We start from the raw sequence: 21,665 nt of genomic DNA on the forward strand, positions 1-21,665 counted from the left end.
GCTTTGCCTGCACGTTCTGCTGCTGGAGCCAGCTCAGTAAAGCGCACACGTACGGGTGAAAAATATGACCCGAGAAGGGTTTGGGACAGGAGAAGAAGCGGGTAAACATTAGGGTTGCATTTAAAAAAAATAAATGGAGAGACCTTCGTGACAAGCTAAATCTACAGAGAGATGCCGATCTCAGGCACGTTTCACCCCATAAAGGTAATGGGCGTTAACCTTCCGGACAACGTGAGCGACAGTTTAGCCAATCACCACACACCAGACTCTAATCTAAAATGTGACACGGATTTCTAATAAACCTGGTATTGTAAACTCTTGTATTGTGAATAAAGTGACAGTATTTCTTTTAAAAAAAAAAAAAAAAATATATATATATATATATATATATATATATTTCAAATAAATGCAGTTGTTTCATACTGAAAAGGGACATTTGGTTTGATATTTTCTATATTATGCAACAAGATTTAAATTGTTTTGAGTGTGACTTAAAGAAGATTATCTGACTGGCAAATTTTTCGGATAGAGAGAGGAAATAGAGTTGAACTCACATTATCGCCACCACACACAGTTTCAGGGCTTATGCACTGCCCACTAGATCACGTCTCCAAATAATCCACTACAAAGGGAAGCTCAACAGAACATTGACCACAGTGAATTAAACCAGTGTTGAATGAATGATAGAGTGGAACTATGTGTGGGCACAAAATGCATTCCATTTTATTCTTTTCAATAACATAAAGACAGAATTCTTCTAAGTGATCCACACATATGGACTCAAAACTACTTATTACTCCACCCACACAAACATGAACATGATTGAAAAGAAAGAGCAGCAGAAAACTTGCTCAAGTAATTTTACTTCCCCATATGGATTAATTACAAGCCAGCTCTGGAGAATCTTTGTGGCCTTTGCTTCTCCAAGGCCTGTCTTAATCCAATCCTTTGCCTGGTTTTCAAGGCCCCCTAATTAATCTGGGACCAAATTAAGATGCTGATCTTTGCAAAAGCCATGGTCATTGGAGAAGCAATAGTGTTTAATAAGCATGCCACAGGTCTGTCTGCCTCTCTGAGAGGAATTCGATTTGTTGAAATGGTACTCTCTTGACAAATTAAAGTTCATTCAGCATATACCCAAATTCATATCTCCGATGAAGTAAATACCGTATTTATCAAGAGCCGCATTATGTATGGAAAGTGCACAAATCTCTGGCATAATTCCATTACACATTACTACAAATGTGATATAGGACAGACAAAACAGGTTCTTCTTTTAAAAGCAAAAGCAAATTTACAGTAACACATTTATGTCCAAAAAGATTACAGTAACAAATTTATGTCGAAACACACAAATGTTGGTTGGTTGGTTTCATTAACCCTCTGGGGACGGATGGGGTGGTACTGCCCAAAATTACTTTCACAAATGTGTACTTATCTTAAAAACTATTCGTGATAGAGAGGTGCGGGCTTTTTTGCAGTCTTCCTCAGATTCCTCTGAAAACGGTGATAACCGGATACCTGGAGATACTCTGCTTGTATACACACCATCAAAGGCCAATGAAATTGATGTTGTTTGGCAGAATCACAAGCAACAACCAATGGAAAAATTGCAGATGGAGAACTATTTTTCTTACCCAATTAGGGGAAGGTTACCATGACGTATTCTAGAAAATCGGAGGACTCTGTAGCCTTGCAAGGGGTGGTACTATCGTAAGGGATATGACGCAAACAGCGTCGAGTGGAGGAGACGACAGAATACAAACAACGTGTCGAATATAAACAAGGCTTTACGGAGTGAGAGCGTGCTGAGATTTATATGAGAGAGAGACAAAAGAATTAAAAAATATATAGATACAATTATACCATTATTTATTATTTTAGCTCTTTTATGATGGAAAGCAGTAAACGATTTACGGTGGAATAGGGTCGGGAACAATTAATGAAGAGTGACAAGGAGAAAGCATCGCTTAGAAAATTCTAAGCATTCCTAAGAAAAACGCCTGGGATATTTGTAAATAAAGTTAGATTTTTAATTGTTCTTTACGCATTTTATTTAACAATTACACATGTCTGTCAAGCAAAGGCTTTGACAAATATATTTTTTGTTCAAAAACTGTTCACTATTGTTGTGTGATGTGTGGTTTTCAGAAATAAATGACAAAAATCAAACATGCGTTTTTGAAATTATCTATTATATTGTACATTTTTCACTCACACTTCCTTTATGAACACATTACATGCATGCTTATGTTAGCTTATGATCTTCTGAATTCATAGATACCAAACACACACAGTAGTGTTCCATCTCAATTACATATATCTTGTAAGCCCAAATGTAAAAATAGAGAAAACAGACCAAAAATGGCTTAGTCCCCAGAAGGTTAATTGATTGATTGCTTGAATTTGAAGAATGTCCAATCTGTGAATAGTTATTTAAATCTTAACCCAAAGTGCAATAATCATAAATTATCTCCTGAATTCAATCAAGTGTTAGAAAATTCCCATAAATATGTAAGACAATGGCATCCATGTAAATCATTTAGCATCACAATACATTTTTAAACCTCCCTTCCTGCAAAGAAAAAAATAATGCTGTAATTGGATTTGATATCACCAGATTGTAATGGCTTCTTTCAAGACATTACAGAAGATAATTATTTGACAAATGATTCAGATGATACGGTATAAACAGAAGCAAATACTGATGCATTTTTAAAACTCAAAAAGGAAAGTGGGTAAAGCTAGAAGCAAATCAGTCAGTCACAGTCGAGTTTAACATGTTAAATGTTTGCTGTGGACTGGATTGCAGTTGTCATAATAGAATAGAAATGCAAACACACAACCTTCGGTATAAGACACCGCACAAGTCATGCATCAAAAAAAACATAAGCATATTAAATAAGCCAGCAAAAAAGACTGTTCCTACTCCTCCAGATAATCCTATTAGTGCAAATAATCTGACTATGAGACTAAACGTGAAGCAAAGGATCCTGGATTAGGAAGCGTTAGTTTCAGGGTTAATCCTCCAGAGTTAGCCTATGCCTTTATGAGCTCAGACGGGTCAAAAAGTCAACGGTGATTGCTTGTTATTGCACAAATTTAAACCTGTATTATGGTTTAGGACTATCCCCAGAGGAGGCATAGTCAACTGCGCATTAAGTGCTACACTCCCATTATACTATTCAAATGAGGTACTTGACTTTCACATTTATGGTACCCTTATAATGAAAGGTGCGTGACCCACTGAAACTAACAATGTGAGCAATCTTCAAACAACAGTAAACTGTACAGCATCACTGAACATCATCAGTTTAATCAGAAAATGACCAGCAGCTAGTGAGGGGAACGCTTTATGCATTGTGGATGATATTCCAAAATAAATGTATAAATATTCAAATAGCTTATGAATGCACTTCACTTTTGTTTAAACCGAAGAGAAAACAGGAAATACCGTTGTTAATGCTGTAGTCCTGACCCTGGTGGATACTGTTTATTTGTTTATATGAATTGTTGAAAATCAAAAGTTAATCAAGTGAAATAATTGAATGCTGTTGAGAGGCAAAGTGAGGGAGGGAAGGTACATCTGTGACATGGTTTTTCATTACTTTGCAAAAGCAGAGTTATCTATTAACAAGCTGCACAACTGACTGTTTCATTTAGTTAAAGCTGGCAGATGTGCGTATTCATTTACTTTACACAAGGGTTATGTTTAGTAATAGAATTATGTTGGTAATATCAATACTTATAACTACATATAGAATTTGTACCATACTATTCAAATGTTTGTGGTCAGATAAAACCAAAAACACTTTTATTCATTAAATGAAGATAGTTGTTTATAATGTTATAATGCTAGAAATGTTTTCTATTTTAAGTGAATACTGTTCTTCTAAATTTACCATTCATCAAAACAATCGTGAAAAAAAATGTATCATGGTTCAAAATATTAAGCATGATTCTGTTTTAAATATTTTTTTTTCAAGATTTTCAACAATAAGAAATGTTAGTTAGCAACAAATCAGAATGATTTCTGAAGGATAATGTGACACTGAAGACTGGAGTATTTTTTTTTTTTAAATCAATAAATAAATACCAATTTCTAAAAATATATTTTTTATTAAATAAATGCAGCCTTGGCGAGCAAAAGTGTCTTCTTTCTAAAACATCAACACAAAAAGTAAGCTAAAACAGATTTTTAAGATTTGAAAATCTGTTTTAATTTTTTTTTTTGTTTCAATATTTTCAACAATAAGAAATGTTAGTTAGCAACAAATAAGAATGATTTCTGAAGGATAATGTGACACTGAAGACTGGAGTATTTTTTTTTAAATAAATAAATAAATAAATACCAATTTCTAAAAATATAAATATATAAAAAAGTAAGCAAACAGTTTTAATGTACAACACATATGAAGAATTATTACAGTAATCACATTTCAAGGCTTAGAATAGACTTCATCTGCACTGCAAGATACTTTCTCTAAGCTTTATTCCTCTTCTTTATATTTTCTACTTCTGTAATTACTCTAATTGGTATGTAATTCCTTTTGAGAGAAGGAATCATGAGCTGCTTTTTAATGACTGAACATAATGCAAGCACGTAACAAGCACAATCAATGGACTGAAATTACCTAAGGGTGTTCATTTGTTAGTGCATTTCATCATAAAGGCAATGGAAATTAAATTTGTTCTGAAATTAGCTTGAAAATATTTCTTAGTGAGAAACAAAAAATCCTCATTGTCATTCCTATGAAAAAAAAAATGACACAAGTATCGGTCTCCTGTGATGTGTTGATACAATCTGAATAATACTAAAAAAATAATAATACACAGGCTTAAAATAATACCTCTTGTAAATCTATAAACAACAATCCAGTAAGTTTTCATATCGATTTCAGACTATCATTAGCTGGTTCTTCAAATTACACCTAATAATAATGCCAAGCTTCACAGTAAGCATTTTGATAAACAGGCAAAAAAGTCTCTGGCAGCCCATTTGTGAGACACATTCACATAATCACACGTGGCTATGGCCAAAGGCTGTTGCCACAGAGACCTTTTCTTGTCACTTGTACTGTCACAGCTTCTTAGGCACTTCGGAAAATTCCACCTAAAAGCTCCGAAATTCAACTGTGCCTCTCAGCTTCACCTGTCACGTATCAGTGCTAGCTGAGAGGAGCAAGGTTTTGCACATTGAAAAAGAGGCATCCAGGTGGTAGAGAGTAAAAAAAAAAAAAAAAAAAAAGTTTTCATGCGATCTATGAAAATCTCCACTTCACTGAAGGACAATCATTAAAAGAAAGAATTGGCGAAGTGTGTGAAGGTGAAATAGAATACTGTCTTTGTCTTCCATATGGGCACAGTTTTTATGTAACGCTCTCCTGGGATTCATTATGTATTCATTACTAGAGTGGGAGGGAAAGTTTCCGTGGAGACCCAGCTGCCATGCTCCAAACTTCTCCACGGTGACCTCATTTCCTCCCGTGTGCAGGTGTAGAAACACATGTCGAATGTCCCTGGCCCAAACTCCTCAGTGGTCAGTGCTTACTCATTCAATTAGCCCGTTTGATGAAGTATACCATGTTGCTTACATCAGCAGATGGATAAATCACCAACAAAAACATGTCTGCTTGTGTCTAGACTTTACACTTCTGTCTACTTGTAAATCTGTCAAACGTATCATTACTAACAGCTATATGCGGTTTAAAAGCTTATGTCATTTTCCATTCGTACAAGCTGCAAAAACATCAATTTAAAGGTTAAAAAAAACATAAACAGAAGTATGACTGCACACTGTAAAAAAATATTTTCAAGATTTGTTATCACAACATACTGTATGTTCTTTTCTAAAATAAACTTTATAATAATTTATTTAGTTGAGATAACTTATTTTTTTGAGTTTCTGATGATTAAATTAATCTCCTTCATTGTATTAACTCACTTTTTCCAGTTCAATCAACTTAAAATGAAGGCAACCCAGGTTACTAACTTTTTTAAGTTATACCAACAATATTTTTTTACAATCATATTTTTTTTTCTTTTGTCAAATCAACTTCAATAATTTATTTAGTTCAGATAACATATAATGTTGAGTTTCTGATGATTAAATCATTCTCCTTCATTGTATTAACTCACGTTTTCCAGTTCAATGAACTTAAAATTTTAAGGCAACCAGGTTACTTATTTTTTTAAGTTAAACCAACAATATTTTTTTTACAGTGCTGCAAATGTTCCCTTTTTCAAATGTAAATGGTAACCCAGAAGTCTGCAACCTGAGCAAGAGTAGAACGAAAAAAAAAAGAAAAAAAAAAAGGATTTATTACCCCAGGTACTCGTTGCTTAATTAGCTGTATCTAAAAACAAACAAATTGAGGAGGAGAACAATGAACATAATGTCTCTTAATGCTTCCTTACACTCAAGGATAACTTTCTGTAATGCATCACTTCGAGCACCTAGCTCTCTCTTTATCTGCAATACGTCGACTCAAAACCTTAATCTTTCTGCCCACTGAACTAGACCAATCTCTTTCTTTGTGCTGATTGCTTCCTCTGTCAGGGAAAAGGTGTTTTGAGGTTAGCCCTTCCTTCGGGGAAGATAAACCGGATAAGGGAAGCGCAACATATGATCAAGAATGGTAATACTACTACAAACACAAAAAAATATTGGTGTTTATATACAAATTTAGACCATTAAAAAAGACACATTTCCATTGTTTCTGTGAGTTAATATAATTTGAAGTGAATTTACAGTGAGATCCAAAAGACATCCCTAGTGAAAATGCTTCTGTTTAACCTTTTTAATATACTGGTAATTTACAAAATTTAGAAATACTAAATATATATTTGCTGCTTTTACAATTGTTATTTTGTTGTTGTTGTTGTTGTTTATATCAAGAAATAATAAAAAATAAAAAGAATACTGGCCTTTTTTTTTTAGATCATTTAGATATTTAGGTAGTCAGGACAACTATTGTCAAAGATGCTTGACATTTACCATACAGTTTGGATTGGCTGTATGGTTTTGATCTGGGTAAGATCCCCCTGTGCATGCAGCCTACATTAGTATGGATAAGAGCAGGGAGAGCATTAATAACCCCCTTAGGGTAAAAAGAACAGAACTAACATTAATGTATTGCAGATATCTTTTTTTGTCAATATTTTAATGCACAACATAATTAGAGAATTTATTCTGATTCAAAGGGGAATCAGATCCCAAATCCTGACAGATGAGAGGAGGAGCTGGGGATGGAGAAGGGTAATGAGCTCCTGAGAAATGCCAGCTGTTCTTAACACTGAAGGAGCTTATATATGTGATAAACGTCGTATTCATAATAGGTAGACGCAACGCATTCTCATAGGGCATCACCTAACTGACGCTTTTGACCATGCGTCTAAATCCGACGCACATGGCAACCTTTAGCGTCAGTTAAATGACGCTCATCCTAGGGCGTCATCTAACTGACGCTTTTGACCATGTGTCTAAATCCGACACACATGGCAACCTTTAGCGTCAGTTAAATGACGCTCATCTTAGGGCGTCATCTAACTGACGCTTTTGACCATGCGTCTAAATCTCACACACATGGCAACCTTTAGTGTCAGTTAGATGACGCTCATCCTAGGGCGTCATCTAACTAACGCTTTTGAACATGCGTCTAAATCCGACACACATGGCAACCTTTAGTGTCGGTTAGATGACTCTCATCTTAGGGCGTCATCTAAACTGAGGCTTTTGACGATGCGTCTAAATCCGACGCGCATGGCAACCTTTAGCCTCAGTTAAATGACGCTCATCCTAGGGCGTCATCTAACTGAAGCTTTTGACCATGCGTCTAAATCCGATGCACATGGCAACCTTTAGCGTCAGTTAGATGACGCTCATCCTAGGGTGTCATCTAACGGAAGCTTTTGACCATGCAACTAAATCCGACGCACATGGCAACCTTTAGTGTCAGTTAGATAATGCTCATCCTAGGGTGTCATCTAACTGACGCTTTTGACCATGCGTCTAAATCTGGCAACCTTTAGCGTCAGTTAGATGACGCTCATCCTAGGGCGTCATCTAACTGACGCTTTTGACCATGCGTCTAAATCTCACACACATGGCAACCTTTAGTGTCAGTTAGATGACGCTCATCCTAGGGTGTCATCTAACTAACGCTTTTGCACATGCGTCTAAATCCGATACACATGGCAACCTTTAGTGTCGGTTAGATGACTCTCATCTTAGGGCGTCATCTAACTGAAGCTTTTGACGATGCGTCTAAATCCGACGCACATGGCAACCTTTAGCCTCAGTTAGATGACGCTCATCCTAGGGTGTCATCTAACTGAAGCTTTTGACGATGCGTCTAAATCCGACGCACATGGGAATCTTTAGTGTCGGTTAGATGACTCTCATCTTAGGGCGTCATCTAACTGAAGCTTTTGACGATGCGTCTAAATCCGACGCACATGGCAATCTTTAGCGTCAGTTAGATGACGCTCATCCTAGGGCATCATCTAACTGACGCTTTTGACCATGCGTCTAAATCCGGCAATCTTTAGCGTCAGTTAGATGACGCTCATCCTAGGGCGTCATCTAACTGACGCTTTTGACCATGCGTCTAAATCTCACACACATGGCAACCTTTAGTGTCAGTTAGATGACGCTCATCCTAGGGTGTCATCTAACTAATGCTTTTGATCATGCGTCTAAATCCGACACACATGGCAACCTTTAGTCTCAGTTAGATGACGCTCATCCTAGGGCGTCATCTAACTAACGCTTTTGCACATGCGTCTAAATCCGATACACATGGCAACCTTTAGTGTCGGTTAGATGACTCTCATCTTAGGGCGTCATCTAACTGAAGCTTTTGACTATGCGTCTAAATCCGACGCACATGGCAACCTTTAGCCTCAGTTAGATGACGCTCATCCTAGGGTGTCATCTAACTGAAGCTTTTGACGATGCGTCTAAATCCGACGCACATGGCAATCTTTAGCGTCAGTTAGATGACGCTCATCCTAGGGCATCATCTAACTGACGCTTTTGACCACGCGTCTAAATCTCACACACATGGCAACCTTTAGCCTTAGTTAGATGACGCGGGTAGGTTTAGTTCTGCGGTAGGTTTAGGGTTAGACCACTAGGAGGCGCGTCTCATACTGACGCTAAAGGGTGCCATGTGCGTCGGATGTTGACGCATGGTCAAAAGCGTCAGTTAGATGACGCCTTAAGATGAGAACGGGCTGGTAGACGTGGATCAGCCGAGAGTCAGCTAATGAGAGTTGACTAGTGTGACCTGCCAGACCTGACACTACGATTGATTTAAATGTGCCATATTTATTATTAATAAATAAGGTAAATATGTAAGTAAATAAGTATGCAAGTAAGAAAGTAAAACAAACAAATGAAACCTAAAAACACGTACGGTCACATTTCTCCAGCAATACAAAAGTATTTACTTTTCTTCCACTAGTCTCTCTAGACTAAATAACATGTTGCTTCTCTGCAGGAACCCCAATCCAACTGACATTATAATCTTGTGTGGTTGAATGGGTCAATGGCCTGTTTTCAGTCAGGCATAGGATCAAAGGGCAGGATCAGATGCTCCTGGCACTGCCCAGCTGGGTGCCACACTCTTCCAGTTCACCAAAGGTCACACTCTTGGCCAGCCTGAGGTTCGTCGCCTCAACTAACAGGCATCCACCCAATGCCAACTGCTGAGTCGGTATTGTCATATCACAAAGTCCAGGTGGCTCCACCTGCTTGTTGTTGTGGCTTGGATGATTGTGAACAAAGTAGAGTGTGTCCAACATCACACCTGCTGTGTTATTCACCTGTTCTCCTTCCACTAGAGCCAATTCATGTAAAAATATGTGGCATTAGGCCATCAAAATAAATCTGGATGGTGTTCAAACTGTGAGTTTATTGATATTGACAGATCACAGTACAGTACCTGCATAGCTAATATCTTCCACAAGCATTACAATGGCCTACTTTAGGGTACTCACCTCTACAGTGGACTCCTTCGTCAAAACCGTCCTCACAGTCTTTTGCCCCATTACAGAGTTTGTTGAAGTGAATGCACTTTCTTGTCCCAATACACTGTATGTGATTTAGGGGACATCTGACTATCACCTCCACCGTACCTAAAGAACAGGAGAGAATGATGGTTTACATATGAGTATGGTGTAATTTTGTAAAAGCATATCATCTGCACAATTTCATTGGACTGTCAGTAATTACTTGAATAACTACTAAGACAGTTTAATGCAAATGTACGGAGTTCAGACAAATGTCACTTGTTTCAGTTTGCTAAGCTTTGAGGGATGCAACTGAAAATGGGGAACAATCCAGTTGATTGAGTTTTGCTTTAAATGCATTGCCAGCCCCGGAGTGATTTAATTTTGTGGCAAAAACTTTTTTTCAGCACCATTTCCTGTCTGTTTTTCTTTAAGAGAAATGGCTAATAGAATGGGCACAGGATTCTCATTTACAATTCATCCTTCCTCTTACCTATCCTAATGAATGCTAATTTAATTAGCAGGATAAAGGCAATACATCGCATACTGTAAAAGTAAAGTCCTGCAATGCAATGAGGTTGCAGAGCCAGTTTAATTAAACAGGCAGTTGTTTCAAAAGGGAGACTTCTATATATATAATAAACAAAAAATATGAAATAAAGTTTGGTGACAGTATGTTTATTTTAAAATAAATTATATTTTAAATATATATTTATAGAAATTCTTACTAATTTTTACTTTTATTCTGCTTCACACATTCAAGTTGATTAAAAGTGACATTAAATATATTTGTAATGTTGCAAAATATTTAAAAAAAATAAAATGTAAGCAACACAGCCATTAACAAAACTCATGATAATAATAATAATAATAATAATACAAAAATAATAATAATAATAAAAAAAAATCTGCATTGTCATTAGAGGAATAATTTCAATCTTAATATTTTCTTGTTTTTTTAAGTTATTCACATTATGAAATTATGAACATATAACCAAAAAATGACTTTAAAGCTCAAATTAAATAAATTTTACACAATGATTAAATATGTAGCCATATAAGCATGCAAAAACACAGCAGAAACAACATTATTCAGGAACTTAGATAGACTCGAGATAAACAATGAAGTTTACTAAAACATGTTTTACATGTTTTACTAGTAAATCTAGCCCTATATAATGAACCTCACATGCATCTGTGCAGTTAACAGATGCTTACAAATAGGCTATACGCTGCTAAGCGATTTTGAATCACTGCGAGTGCGGTGAATCACTGTGAGTGAGTGAGTGAGTGAAATATATATATATATATATATATATATATAGAGAGAGAGAGAGAGAGAGAGAGAGAGAGAGAGAGAGAGAGAGAGAGAGAGAGAGAGAGAGCCAAAGCCTCAGAGATATCTATTGACATGGTTGCACCAAGCAGCTGTTTAAAGATTCATGAGGCACATAGGTGACCCTCATCTGCTTGAGCAGCCACAAGAACACATAAAACACGTCTAAGTGAAACATCGACTTCCATCTCGCACACTGTGAATATGTCACATTGCACCTTAACTACATTGGTATCAATTACCATAACTGCAACACAGCCACTTAGCGTGAGATTTATAGCTCGTGTGACAGGACCCCTTACAAATCTCCGGAGTCCCAGTTTCCTCCGTGCTCTGATTCTGCACCACTGAAAACATCCTCCGGAAGAGTCGGAGTTATTCATCGGCTTTCATTTCGACTTCATAAGATAAAATGACGCCATAATTAAGGGGGTCGTTTAGTGGGGGATTGTCATCCTTTAACATATAATAAGCGTATGATTTACTCGCCAATGCGCACTTCTGCTTTCCAATAACAATAATTCTCCTCACAAAAGCATCTCATTGTTCACACAGACGTTTTGTTATTTTTTTTTTTTCTCTGTCATGGAAATGTGCTGAATTTTTTTTTAGACCACCTCTTTCTGAGCCCCAAGGATATTCTAAATTAAGGAAAGTCAAATGTAAGTGACCTCAACTTTGCATACTCATATTTCAAACGTGAGTACAAAAGGCAGGCTAATCAACCTCACAACCTTGTGCCTTTTCTTCGGAGAGTTGGAGGAGAAGATACAAGACAGGCTTTTCAATTAAAACATCATTTGTTTCAATCCACGGCCTCTCTACATGCATACATGACTATAAGTGTCAGAGGGATTTCAGGGCCCAAATATGTTGATTAATATCCGTGCTAATTTTCAATTAAAATTGTACAGATATACTGGCAAACATCTCTCTAATTATGCATTCATGATGTGCTTTTCCATTATTCATTGGTAAATACAGCAGCAACACAACTGAGGAGGCACGTCACAAGCATTGCCCTGTTAACGCAGTGGAGTGAGGGGCTGTGACAAACTGTGATTATCCTAATAAAACTGCATTGTCAAATACAGAATCACTCCACTCACAAACTGATTGGGGACTAATCTAATCAGATGAGAGTGAGAGATGAATATTCAGGAGTTTCAGATGCACCATGCCGGATCACACAGATGGCGTCTGTGCAGTTGAAGGATGATAGGAAATTATTTCTCTTCACCCTGTACCGAATTAGAAGCCAGATAGCACGAGTGGCGAAACATCCTCCATCACGAGAAAACTCACGAAAGTGGAGGCGGAAAACACATGCTTATGATACTTGCATGTAGGAGAGCTGTCCAAAAAAAAAAAAAAAAGACAAAAACGTTAGAGATGAGTAACAGTTTATAGTGAATATGTTAGTGCTGTAACTTATCAGTTTATGCATTCCCTCAGTTTCAAACCATGACCTTGACATTACATATAGTCTCAGCCTTAGACATCATGCCTACACGTCTGATACATAAGGCACACAAAATTGCAAGATTGCAAGCACTTTGGGAGTTTTAAAGTTGGTTGTATTCTATAGGATTTCTGAGAGACTTGTGTCTTTAATGCTCTTAAACGGTCTGCATAGAAACAAATGTGTCCTGATGGATGTGAGGTTCATTATATAGGGCTAGATTTACTAAACAGGGCAAATTAGCGTGAGAGCACAATTACAAAAAAATACCAATGGGAGAGGGAAACATCTCAGGTTATGACTGTAACCCTTGTTCCCTGAGAAGGGAACAAGACACTGTGTCATTACGACACTTTGGGGAACACCCTTTGCGTAACATAATCTTAACTATGAATGAAACTAATCCAATCTGATTGGTGCTGCGTCATAACGTAACATGTGATGGCAAACACAGAAGCTACAAAGGGTCGCCGGCACACAACAGATTTAGCTTCTGTGATGAAGCAAGTCGCTCCCAGGCAGGGAACCTTGCGGAGGGATGCAGTGTCTCAATTCATTGGGACAATGAATAAAAAAACATTGGGGGAAAGGAGTACCGACTATACCACAACGAGCCCTGTCTGCGTACAGGCACACTTAGGACGAGATCACTAGAGTGCCTGGCGCAGGCCATAGAGATAGCCTGATAGGCCATAGAGATAGCCTGAACGATCTAGTTACTGATGTTCTGTTTAGATGTGGGAAGTACATTCTTGGTCAACTGGTCTGACTGCCAACACAAAGAAGACCTCTGGACATAAATATTGAGCGCTCTAAAAGGGTAGAGCGAATTAAGTCTTTCTTCATCTACAATCATGTGAGGTGGAGGATGAAAAGCCTGCAGAACAGTAGGGCATGCCACATTAGATGGCACTTTAGGCACATAGCCCGGCCTGGGATGCAAGATTTACTGGTGCATACTTCAGGCACCCATGAGGTAAAGAGGGTGCCTGAAGGTCTCCTAGTCTCCTCAGAGAAGTAAAATCTAATAAAAAAAAGCTACCTTGAGGGAAAGGTTCTTGCACAACCGACTTTTTTATTTTTTTTTTATTAAACCTTTATTTAACCAGGGATATAGTCACATTGAGATAAGTATCTCATTTACAAGTGAGCCCTGGCCAAAATAGCAGCACACGATATACATACATACATAAAACATAATACACAACACGAACATGTACAAAAAATAATACAAAATTAAATGTTAAGAGCAAGTGCAGACAGATTTGAATGATTTGTTTAAGTGTAGCTTGAACTCACTTATCGAAATAAGTTCTTCTAGTTTCAGTGAACTTTGGATCTCATTCCAAACAGTTGATGCACTATAAGTAAAAGCAGTTTTTCCAAATTCTGTCTTCATTAAAGGAACATTTAAAAGAATATATCTACTTGAACGTAGATTATACCTTTGACTATTAAAAGTTAGTAAACTACTCAAATATTGGGGAAGCTGGCCGACTAATGCCTTATATACAAGTATGAGCCAGTGTTTGTGCCTTCTTATATGAAGTGGAGGCCAACCTACCATCTCATACAACGCACAATGATGAGTGTGATATTTTGAGTTAGTTATAAATCTTAGTGCAGAGTGATAAACAGAATCTACTGATTTTAGGAGAGCTTTAGTGGAATTTCTGTAAAAAACATCTCCATAATCTAGGATAGGTAAGAAGGTAGATTCCACCAACTTTTTCTTAGCCGACTGTGAGAAACATGCACTATTTCGAAAATAAAACCCCAGCTGTAACCTTAACTTAGACAACAGTTGTTTAACATGTAACTTGAATGATAAGTCCTCTTCCAACACAAACCCCAGATATTTATAAGAGGAAACCAGTTCTATAGAGTTACCCTGCAAAGTATAAATAGGTGGTGGAGGAGAATCAGTCTTTTGTTTCCTAGAAAAGACCATGTATTTTGTTTTCTTATCATTTAGGACTAATTTTAAAGAAAATAGTTTACGCTGAACTAGTTCAAATGCTTCCTGCAGCTTTAAAATGCAATTTTCAATAGAAGATGCAAAGCAGTAGATAATGGTATCATCGGCATATAAATGGATACTTGCATCTGATAGATTATCACCAAGATTGTTAATATATAATGTAAACAACAGGGGACCCAATATGGACCCCTGTGGCACACCAGATTCGATGGTCAGCTTGTCAGAAAGAGACCCCTTAATTTGCACTCTTTGACTCCTATTCTTCAAATAGTTCCCGATCCAACCCAATGCGGCTCCAGAAAGGCCAATACAATGTAAACGCAACAAAAGAATATCATGATTGACCACATCGAAAGCTTTTGTCAAATCAATAAACATTGCAGCACATGATCTTCCAGTATCTAGGGCGCAAGTAATGTCATTTAAGACTTTCATAGTAGCAGTTACTGTACTATGATTTTTTCTAAAACCGGACTGAAACCTAGATAGACTCCAGAGGTTCGAAGGGGGCCTCGACCAGCCCTTCGAAAACAACTGTCAGGTCCCATGTGGAAACTCTGCTACACGTACCTTGAGTGTGGACGAGGTAAGACTAAGACTAGCTGAAGCCAACCGAGCAGTTAACTGGGTCAACGTCACGCTCTTTACACCAAGTGGAAACACATTTCACTTTAGGCCGTACAATCCCCTTTGGAAGGAGCTCTGGAACTGAGTATGGTTTCAACCACTCCTGCCGACAGACCAGCCTCTAGGTACTGAGTCCCCTCAGGGGCCAGACCCAAAGTTTCCAAGCCCAATGGAGCTGGATGGCTGAGAGAAAATCTCAGTGGAGAGTGGGATGTCCCTCGAAACGTAAACAAATCCACTTCTACTTGGCCGAACATCTCACATATCAAGTCTCTTGTCATCCTCGACAGGATGTCTGCTCTTTGATTCTGGTCCCCTGGGACGTGCATTGCTCTGAGAGGTAACAGTTTCCCCTGATGATTCAGAGATAACAGTTTCCATCAGGATCTGATGCACCAATCTGGATAGAGGGTCCGATCTCAGAACCCCCTGATGAATCAAGTAGGAGACCACCGACACATTGTCTGCGTGATGACACCTGAGGTCTGGGAGGAAGCTCCTCAGACCTCTGCCATCCATGACCACGCCCCATCCCGTGAGGGTGCCTTTGTCGAAGCGTCTTTTTGGCGACATGGCGGTCCCACACGGCCTTGGGACAGAAACCAAGCCATTTTTTCCACATTGACAGGGGCCGAAGGTATCTGCGCATAACCCTGATTATGCGGAACGGGTTCCCCCTCAGGGAAAACCATCCTTTTGTTTTCAACCACCACTGCAGGGCTCTCAGGTGCAGCAGGCTGAATGGAATGACGTGGGACGCTGCTGCCATGACTTCAAACACTCTCCAAAAATGTTTTACAGTAATAGCTTGGCCTAGCTTTATCCTGGTCACCGTGCCAGGATGGACTCGATCCGAGCAGGAAACAATTGTGCCCGCGTCATCACCAAGTCCCACACCAGATTATCTAGGCTTGTGCCAACATGCTTTTTTTTTCAGGTTGAGTCTCAACCCCAGGCTCTGGATGTGGGAAAGGGCAACATCTCAATGCCAATAATAATAATTAATAATAATAATTCATTACATTTATATAGCGCTTTTCTGGACACTCAAAGCGCTTCACATAGAGGGGGGAATCTCCTCAACCACCACCAGTGTGCAGCATCCACCTGGATGATGCGACGGCAGCCATAGTGCGCCAGAACGCTCACCACACACCAGATTATGGGTGGAGAGGAGACAGTGATGAAGCCAATTGGTATAGATGGGGATGATTAGGAGGCCATGATGGACAGAAGCCACTGGGCAAATTTGGCCAGGATGCCGGGGTTACACCCCTACTCTTTCGAAAGACATCCTGGGATTTTTTATGACCACAGAGAGTCAGGACCTTGGTTTAACGTCTCATCCGAAGGACGGTGCTCTTTTGACAGCATAGTGTCCCCATCACTATACTGGGGTGTCCATCACTATACTGGGGTGTTAGGACCCACACAGACCACAGGGTGAGCACCCCCTGCTGGCCTCACTAACACCTCTTCCAGCAGCAACCTGGTTTTTTCAGAAGGTCTCCCATCCAGGTACTAACCAGGCTCAGCCCTGCTTAGCTTTAGTGGGCAACCAGTCTTGGGCTACAGGGTGATATGGCTGCTACCAATCTGCCAGCTCTTGTGACTGGGCCATAATAATAAGCAAGTCGTAGATATAATTTAGCACCCTGATACATTGAAGCCTCAACAGAGCTAGAGATGCATTCATGCATTTGGTAAATGTGCGAGGGGAGAGGGCTAGGTCAAATGGAAGAACCCAACATTGGAACACTTCGCCCCCGAAAGCGAACCTCAGGAACTTCCTGTGAGATGGAAGGATGGATATTTGGAAGTATTCCCTTCTATCTATCGTGACAACCCAATCCTCAGATTTGATCTGATTAATGATGATGGGAATACAGTGAGCATCTTGAACCTGAATCTCCTCTGAGACAAAATTGGCAAATTGGAAAATGGCGCATCCCCAATCCTTCTTGGGAACTATGAAGCAGCAGCTGTAGAACCCAGACTCTCAGTCTAGCGGGAATACCCGACCCTGCACTGGGTCGACTGCAGTCCACACCACCCCGCTGGATTTCGGTGGATGTAATCGAACTGCAGCCTGTAACCTTCTCTGTTGTGTGCAGGACCCAAGGAGAAATATTTGGCAGGTCTTGCCATTCTTTGAAATATTCTACTAAGGCAACCAGCCTCTCAATACTGATTTTGGGTATTATTTGAGATTTGTTCTTGATCCCCTGAAGTGGCTCTCCGGTAGGGTTTGGTCGAAACGATTCTCGTTGTGTGGACACAAGCGTAGACCCTTAATCTGCACGCTGCCTTTGCAAATGCGAGAGCCAAACACACTAGATTCTATATTGCAATGCAGACCTTTATATTAAGTTCTTACGGGAAAAACAACACCAAATAGGACAGACAGTTTCACACAGAGCGCTTGCTGAAAAGCAAAAAGCTTACTCTATTGTGTACCTTCCCTTTTTACCTTCCATGTATGCCGTTACAACATGATGCAGTACCAATCAGGATTGGGTTAGTTTCATTCATACTTCAGATGAGATACACAAAGGGCGTTTCCTAAAGTGTCGTATCGACGCAGTTCGAGTTCCCTCGAAAGCGAACTATACTAATCTGATAAAGTGCAAATTAAAGAACACAGAAACAGCTGGAGCATACCATAATGACCAAAAAAAAAAACAAGAGCAACGCAAATTAGTGTATGGTTTAAAGTCCCCCTATGAGGAAAATCAAGCTTTTAACTTTGTTTATTTGTCTATGTGGTGTTTTCAATATTCTTTAAGAAAAAGCACGTACAAAAAGTCAACATCATTGCTGAGTATTTTCTCCTTAAAACTGCAGTGAACCAAAGACAGTCTCAAAAACGCAGATTGAAATCGCTGGTGTTTCTGACGTCACAAATTACCTTGAAACCAATCACGTCCAATGCGTGATCGTCAACTATAGGATCTCTGAGCTGGTGTGAGCTAGTGCTAATTTGCATATTAATTGAACCACGTATACTAAATGAGACAAGGGTGTAGAGTTACATTCAAGCTTTTTTAAGGAATTAAGAACTTTTTTTCCAAGGAAAAAACTTTTAAATTTGTCCAGCGCAAACCTTAGTAACTACCTTGCATGATTCATTTAAATACTCTCCAACCATAAATTATGATAAGATCCACCACAAAAATGCCTTTTCAGCGCAAATTTTTCACTGTGTGTCTTTAGTAAATACTAACAGCAGTTTTTTTTTAACGCCAAAATAGGGTTTGCACTGGTGCAAGCTGTTAGTAAATATGCACTAGACTCTTTAAAACATGTCCAAGAGCTTTACACGCCGGCCTGTTATTGTAAGGTCTTTGACTTTATATTCCCATGCCCCTAAACATGACAGTGAACAAAACAAACTGTGAATGGTTGCTTTACATGGGCAGTCAATGGCCAATGAAAGCTGCTATGGACTGCTATGGTCTCACAGAAGTTCTGGCAACACAAGACTGCTAGACCCATGACTAAATCAAACATCAAATTGTCACTTTAAAAAAAAATGGCATAACATTTTGTGCAGGTTTCACTTGGTGAAAAAAATATAACAAACGAACAGTTGCATTTCAGTGCTACTGGATAATGCATTATAAGGCTGAAGAAGGAAGGCTCAGGTAATAAATTGTTATTCAACCTCTGGCGGTAAAAGATGAGCTAGTCTAAAGTTGGTGTAATTGCATTGATACTTTTTTTTTTCTATATAAAGAAAGCAGTTTAAGTCCTCTTACAAATGCACACATTATTTCACTCGAATTCATTACTGTCCAAGGTCTTGCCATGCCACCTGTCTGGCTCTGGTGTTAAAAGGCCTTCAGGATGAAATGTAAATACGAGCCTCAATTTGGTGTCCAAAGAAACCAGGAGTCGCAGGAAATCAAATGATTTGGACTGAACAATAAGCATACAGATGGAGTCTGCACTCTTGCTCCATACAAAGTAGGGCCTTGACAACTGAACATGTTGGATCATTTGGCCTTTTCATTAACTTGCTGGAATGGGTGCAATGTCACATTAAAGATAGTCCACTGCCAAAATAAACCCTTCCTGCAGTCCCTTTCCCAGTTCCTCACATTTTGTTTTATTAAAAAAAAAAATGGTGATATTTTCCCACTTTTCTCAATGTGAAAGAGGAAAGATCAGATGTGGGTTGCTAATCTATCTACTTAATGTGTAACGAAAGGCTTTCGTATGAAATCATTCATTCTGTCACTTTAATCAAGCAATCTAAAATAATGAATTCTTTCAAGGAAAATGAATAAACATTTGCCATGGAAAGCACAAGGGTTGATACAATGCCAACATTTCAGTAGTCAATACCAATGCCTGTGAAATTTCAATCTCAAAACCAATGTTGTTAACACAGCAAAAAAAAAAAAAAAAAAAAAAAAAATATGATCACATGTAAATATGATTAGATAAATAAATAAAAGCATAACATTTAATAATAAAAAAAAATATTCTTCAAAAAAAGGTTCATGAAACCCTAATAGTTTAGTGTGTATAACATAATAAAAGTCAATTAAACCATGTGTAAATTGTGTTGTGTTTAATGGTAATTTTCAATATGCACTGTGTGAAGTGTTGATACTTTTAATGAGAAACAAATCTGTCTGAATTGAAGCCTTTGTAGCATTTCTTTTTTCAAACCTTTGGTGAGAACTGACTGCTGCAAAAAATGGGGTTTCATGACCCTTTAATGTAAAATAAGTCTGTTATATATATATATATATATATATATATATATTTTTTTTTTTTTTTTTTAAAGAAAAAGTTGCACTTTACCAACATAATTTTGACAGAGATGAGCATTTACAACGCAAATCCTACTGTACATCTGAGAGACCAATCTGAGTTTTTATTATAAAAGAAACTACTGTACATAAAATAAATAAATAAATAAATAAATCTACATCTCTTAATAACAGGCAGCTGTATATGATGGTCCTTTTCTAAGGTCACAAACATACTGTAAATAACCAGTAATTCTCACATGATTGTGTGTGCGGCTCTACCAATATTTGTATTACATCGCTGACATTGTATAATAAACTCCCATATTAAACACTTCAAAAGTCATTTATTATTTACTGTAAGGTCTCCCTTTATCATTTCTGCTATCTCCATTTTCTCTCCTACACAGTGATGTATTTTCCATCGACATTTGAAATGTTCAGTGCACTGGCATTTGAGACAAAAAAGCCAGGTTAAAACTGACCTTGCACAGAAAAGCAAACTGGCTGCGGTACATGAGGTCCCTGGGCATGTCTTTTGAGCAAAACTTTCAACAATATCTCTAAGAACTGAATAAAAGCCTCAGGTCCAATAAAAACACAAGCTAAAAGACAGCTCTACAACAGTTAGAAGACAAAAACAACCCAATATAGCTCCATCCATGGTATACGTGCTGTCTCGTTTCCAGAAGGGATGATCATATGGGCCTACATATGGGGTTTTCAGAATTTGAGATCTCAATATGGTTACTTAATACATCATACAGCACACGAGCACATGCCCCTAGATGCAATGTTCATATATATGCAAATAAGACTAATATTGGTGCTGCAACACTTTAAAGTGATTTGAAAGAACATATCTCCTCATAAAAGCTTGGAAGAAAATGAGAAAATATCATCAACACATTCTTGCTGGTCATTTCCTTAAAAGCTAGGGCAAAAACATTCCTCTCTTGCCTTTCTTCACATTTTTAGCTGACTTTAGTATACGTCGCATATATGCCGCAAAGCTTTTGTGAAGCCACAACACGCACAACCTTGAAGCGGATGGGCTACAACAGCAGAAGACCCCACTGGGTACAACTCATCTCCACTACAAATAGGAAAAAGAGGCTACAATTTGCAAGAGCTCACCAAAATTGGACAGTTGAAGACTGGAAAAATGTTGCCTGGTCTGATGAGTCTCGATTTCTGTTGAGACATTCAGATGGTAGAGTCTGAATTTGCCGTAAACAGAATGAGAACATGGATCCATCATGCCTTGTTACCACTGTGCAGGCTGGTGGTGGTGGTGTAATGGTGTGGGGGATGTTTTCTTGGCACACTTTAGGTCCCTTAGAGCCAATTGGGCATTGTTAAATTCCATGGCCTGCATTGTTTCTGACCATGTCCATCTCTTTATGGCCACCATGTACCCATCCTCTGATGGCAACTTCCAGCAGGATAACGCAACATGTCACAAAGCTCAAATCGTTTCAAATT

The 21,665-nt window shown here is 38.4% G+C and overlaps 1 protein-coding gene across 5 annotated transcripts in view; it reads right to left on the reverse strand.

Annotated features, from left to right (window-relative positions):
- Positions 1-21,665, reverse strand: part of lrp1bb (low density lipoprotein receptor-related protein 1Bb) — a 345,314-nt gene that overhangs the window by 204,010 nt on the left and 119,639 nt on the right. For all 5 annotated transcript variants that reach the window (XR_016169265.1, XM_089133134.1, XM_089133135.1 and 2 more), the window contains one exon: positions 10,003-10,140. Coding sequence is in view for 4 of the 5 variants with exons in the window: in XM_089133134.1 (XP_088989260.1) it covers positions 10,003-10,140 (138 nt within the window). In the remaining variant the exon portion in view is untranslated. The remainder of the gene's footprint in view (positions 1-10,002; positions 10,141-21,665) is intronic.

Source organism: Pimephales promelas, chromosome 7, assembly GCF_988280905.1.
Source record: "Pimephales promelas chromosome 7, fPimPro1.hap1.1, whole genome shotgun sequence".
NCBI classification, from domain to species: domain Eukaryota; kingdom Metazoa; phylum Chordata; class Actinopteri; order Cypriniformes; family Leuciscidae; genus Pimephales; species Pimephales promelas.